The sequence below is a fragment of the Trypanosoma cruzi genome, genomic scaffold (genome assembly GCF_000209065.1).
Source record: "Trypanosoma cruzi strain CL Brener 1047053516747 genomic scaffold, whole genome shotgun sequence".
NCBI lineage: Eukaryota > Euglenozoa > Kinetoplastea > Trypanosomatida > Trypanosomatidae > Trypanosoma > Trypanosoma cruzi.
In genome coordinates this window covers 95,153-99,482 of record NW_001849531.1, presented here as the reverse complement: position 1 = coordinate 99,482, position 4,330 = coordinate 95,153, and the positions used below count along the sequence as shown (strand labels likewise).

Below are 4,330 nucleotides of genomic sequence, written 5' to 3'. Positions count from 1 at the left end.
TACTTACGATTGCGCTCCGCAAGGTTCTGCAGTCTCACAAAGTCATCTATTGTCTCAATGGGCACGGACTTTTTGTCAAAGTAAACACCGCCATCGGGGGCGTCATGGAGTCCAAGTTCGCCTCGCTGTGGCTCAAGGAGGTCCTTCACGGACTCATTGTAAATCTCCGTGAAGTAAATCACGATCTGTGTGCCGGGAAATTTCGCGCGGAGGTCCAACAACAACTTCGCTGTGCGGGGAACGATGCCTGGATCCGCCTCACAACCGTTCATGCTGTAAGTCTTACCGCTGCCGGTCTGCCCATATGCCATCACGGTGACATTTTTCCCGTCAAACCCGGCATGCACGAGAGCCTCCATGCCCTGAAATATGGATTGGTTCGAGGTGCCGATGTGATGCACCTTGTTGTACACATACCGTGTGTTGGGGTTGTGCGTGCTGTATAGCACCGTCTCCGCAGAGGACCAAACACCGTTGGGCACGTGGGGCCGGAGACGCACGTGAACTTCTATGCTCATTTTCTCCCCTTCCCTACCTTGTGGTTGTCGCCCCTCCTCCTTCCGTCGCTCCCCCTTTTCGTCTTCCTGTTGCTGTTGCCTCTGTGCGTGGGTTCAGTTGTGCTCTTACCCTCCCCGGCAACACCGCCCCAACCTGCCTCAAACAAGCGCTAAAAAAAAATAAAAAATGGAGAGAAAAAGACATGTGTCCCCCACTCACCCAACACACACCGCCAACAGAAACAAAGACAAAATAGACGTGAAGATGCAAAAAGTGTGGTCCCCATCTGCCGTCATCGATAACAATAAACAAAAACGCCACCATATGCCTTTCTCACATAGAGCCACACATAAAAAAAAAAAACACAAAAAACGAGCAGCCAAATACACAGAGAAAGAGGGAAAAAAGGTACAAATTGGAGCTGAACGTAAGATTTAGAGAAACGGAAAATGGCCTACGATATTAGGACAACAGGACGAGGTGCAACACATTCGTCCAAGGGAGTGAAGACAAAAAAAAAAAAAAAAAAGTGAGAGACGGAGGGAACCAAAGCACGCCGTCTAGCCCCCATTCCCGCCAAGCGTCTGTCCGTGTGATCCATGAATTTCGTTTTTGGTCACCTTTCGTGTTCTTCGTTGCTTTAACTCCTTCATTCTTTGTTGCGGCGGAGGCGGCATTGCCTGTCATTGCAGCGTAAACCCCGTTCTTTTCCCTCCTTCTCCTTCCCTTATTTCTCTACGGCTTCCTTTTACTTCACACACCGTTATTTTCATCCACCCTTCTCCACGCAATTAAATCCACTTCATCTTCCTACGATGAGGTTGATGGTGTAGACACGCACACACATGCACGTATGCATTTGTACCTCCCTTACCCTCTTTCTCTCCCTCTACTACACGTACGCATCTGACCTGTGTTGGTAATTCCTCCACAATAAAGAGAACAAAAAAGAAGAAAAAAGGGCAATGCGGCACCTGCACATGCAAGAGGACAGTTCTTCCTTAAACCTGCATTATTTCTTCTTCCTTTTCCTCGCCCTCCTTCCCAGTCCTTTGCTGCGGCCCCCGCTAATGGACAAAGATGATTCCGAAAAATGAAAGGAAATAATAATAATAATAATAACAAAAGGAAAAGAGCGCCAAGATTAAGGCATCGCACAAACAGCAACAAAAATTGCAAAAAGAAATCAAGCATTCATAAATACGGACAGACACATACACACACAGACGTATATTATATAGTAAGCAAAAGATCCATACGTATGTGTATGCATGCATTGCTAGCATATATGTGCGTATAAACCAAAAAAAAAAAAAGAGATGTTATTTATTTTCTCTGTCTCTCTCCCTCACTCTCTTATATTTCACTGTGCCTTCAAAGGAAAATCTAAAAGAAAAAGGGATAAAAAAAAAAAAAAGATAAAGGCTCTCACTTCGTTTTATTACAATGCACAACAACTTTATCACTTATTTCATGCTATTTATTATTACATTTAGTAAAATTATCTCCTTCAGGTCCAGTATCTGTGTCCATATGTATATGTGTGTATTTGTGAGTGTATTTGTGTGTGCCACTCGCACGTTCTGCTGACCACGGCGAAACCCCCCACCAGTCACATGTGTATGTGCAAAAATTTAAAAGCGTATCGCTATTTGTCCCCATCCCAACGTCCGTCGCCTCACTCGCACGTGGATATATGCATGCATGTCTCCTCTTCTCCCTGTTCCTCTTATATACACAAGCATATATATATATATATATATAGAGAGAGAGAGATAGATAGATATAAAGATATAAAAAAAAAAAAAAAAAAACAGCTGGTCTACCAAATTTGTTCACTCACAAAAACCCATATATTTTCTTTGCGGATTTGCTACATTCTTTTTTGTTGTTGTTTTTAACACACTTACTTTCCTTCTTCAACCACAGCAGTCTTCGCATCGTTTTTACTCCTGTTGTTGTTTTGTTCTTCTCTTTCGTTTTTTTTTTTTTTTTGCTTTTATTTTCATTATTTTTTTTTTTACTGTTTTTCAATTAACGCAGCGGTGGAGGCGGTGGGGGAGGCATAGGCTGATACATCGACAAGGCCGTCGATTGCAACGGCACACTTCCCGCTGAAATATTGGGCCCCGTAATGACCGGCACAACCTGCAGCTGAATACTCGTCCCCGGGGGAAGTTGATACGTCTGATTGCCAATGATGACGCTCTGCATGTACGGTGGCGGCGGTGGTCTCGGGGACAAGCCCGTGCGCCGCCATGCCGTCACTGCGGACTGCGTAGGGTCCCATGCACCCGGAAACGGCGGTGGCAGCGGCGGCGGCGGCGCCATCGGGCCGGGGACCGTCGTGTTGGGCACACCGCGACCAACATCTTTGCGCCGGATTGCAAGCGGTCGCGCAGGGCCGGCCGCCTTGTCTCGGACCGCCAACAACGCGACGACCGCGCGCTGGGATGCCATAAAGTACGCTCCCCCTGCATCGCACACCACGCGTTTGTTCCACGACATCGCTTTCGACACGTCCTGCTCCTCCACCCGCACGAGAACACAGCCCGCGCTCGCTCCGGACTGGGAATCGACGTAAGGCAAGACGTTGGTGGGATGAACGGGAACACACATCAATGAGAAGACCCACGCCACAAACTCTCGCTCGGTCTCTGCAGAAAACCCTCCGACAAAAAGAGCAGCGGCCCGCTGCAGTTCGGCAGACGTGTGAAGCATCAACTTGTTCACCTCCGCAGCTCCTGGATATAAGTGGTAAATAGGCTCGTTCGCAGGCGCGAGAAGTCGTGTTTTGCCTGGTTGTTCGCCACCAACCGTTACGGTGTTTGTAACCGCAGGGGCGGAAAAATTGCTCCGCATGGACGAAGCGTTACTACACGGCTCTAGGGCCGATTTTACCGATGACGGGCCCAACGGCACGGTATCATACGGCGGTGGGGGACAAGATGGCAACTTTTCGCTACGCGGTGTAGCGTTTGTGCTGCTACGTGCTCCATGCTGGCCCGAAGTGCCGTATGCCCGCTCAATGATGACTGGATGCGTCGGCCCTCGTGCACGCCCGTCTGTGAAATCGACAACGGCCTTCGAAAGAATAAGTTCTGACATGCGCTCTGCAGAGGCGGCCACGTGGACCCCCTTCTCTCCACAAAAAATGCGCTGGTTCATCGCCAGCAATCGCTCCACCTCCTGTTCAGTAGGCACGAACACCGAGGCGCAGCCGGTGGGTGAGCCGCTCCTTCCTCCCTTTGACCTACGATGCACAAGAATGGAACTAAGTGACAGTCGCACCCCACATGCAACCTCAAAAATCCAGCTAATCATATGCCTACCCACCTGCACCACCTCAAACCGCAGGCCTCCAATAAAAATCTTTGTACCGTGATGAGTCGAGGTGCTGCCGCTCTCCGCGCTCTCTTCCTCCGTTAGGCCCTGCTTTGGGGGATGCGTCTTGAAGTACTCCGGCGATGGGTACTCGTAGAACTCCGTGTCAAGTTTCGCCATTTTGTCGATGCCCTGCATCAGTGTCCCAAAATATTCCTCCTCTTCGGAAGTCAGGCACAACACGTGATCGTCACCCGTCCCCTCAGCGGAGGCGTAAGACCTTTCGCCTCCCTCATGCGAGTTGCCGTCCTTCATTGGCCTCATGCAACTCAGTAGGTCACAGCCATCCTGGGCCTCAAATTCCTGCGTGGGGACCGACTCCAAAATCATTTTCATTCGGTTATCAAAGGCGCGTGTGGCGTAAGACTCGGAGCTCGCCAAGCTGCCCCCGCTGGAAAAGTACTCATCCGAGTCCGCGGAGGAGAAACGCTCCTCCGCAGTCCCGAAA

At 49.6% G+C, this 4,330-nt stretch overlaps 2 protein-coding genes across 2 annotated transcripts, besides 7 other annotated features; both read right to left on the bottom strand.

The window, feature by feature from the left end:
- Tc00.1047053419469.14 (kinesin, putative) lies at nucleotides 1–518 on the bottom strand (the record flags this gene model as incomplete). The annotated part of the gene is made up of 1 exon (XM_798223.1): nucleotides 1–518. A coding segment is annotated over one exon (518 nt), but the record flags the coding sequence as incomplete, so codon positions are not given.
- Nucleotides 1–4,330: a sequence feature (heterozygous, Esmeraldo-like haplotype).
- Nucleotides 1,601–1,623: a microsatellite.
- Nucleotides 2,018–2,068: a microsatellite.
- Nucleotides 2,242–2,262: a microsatellite.
- Nucleotides 2,282–2,312: a sequence feature (AT_rich).
- Nucleotides 2,460–2,520: a sequence feature (T-rich).
- On the bottom strand, nucleotides 2,533–4,330 carry Tc00.1047053419469.30 (hypothetical protein, conserved; the record flags this gene model as incomplete). The annotated part of the gene is made up of 1 exon (XM_798222.1): nucleotides 2,533–4,330. A coding segment is annotated over one exon (1,798 nt), but the record flags the coding sequence as incomplete, so codon positions are not given.
- Nucleotides 2,800–2,825: a microsatellite.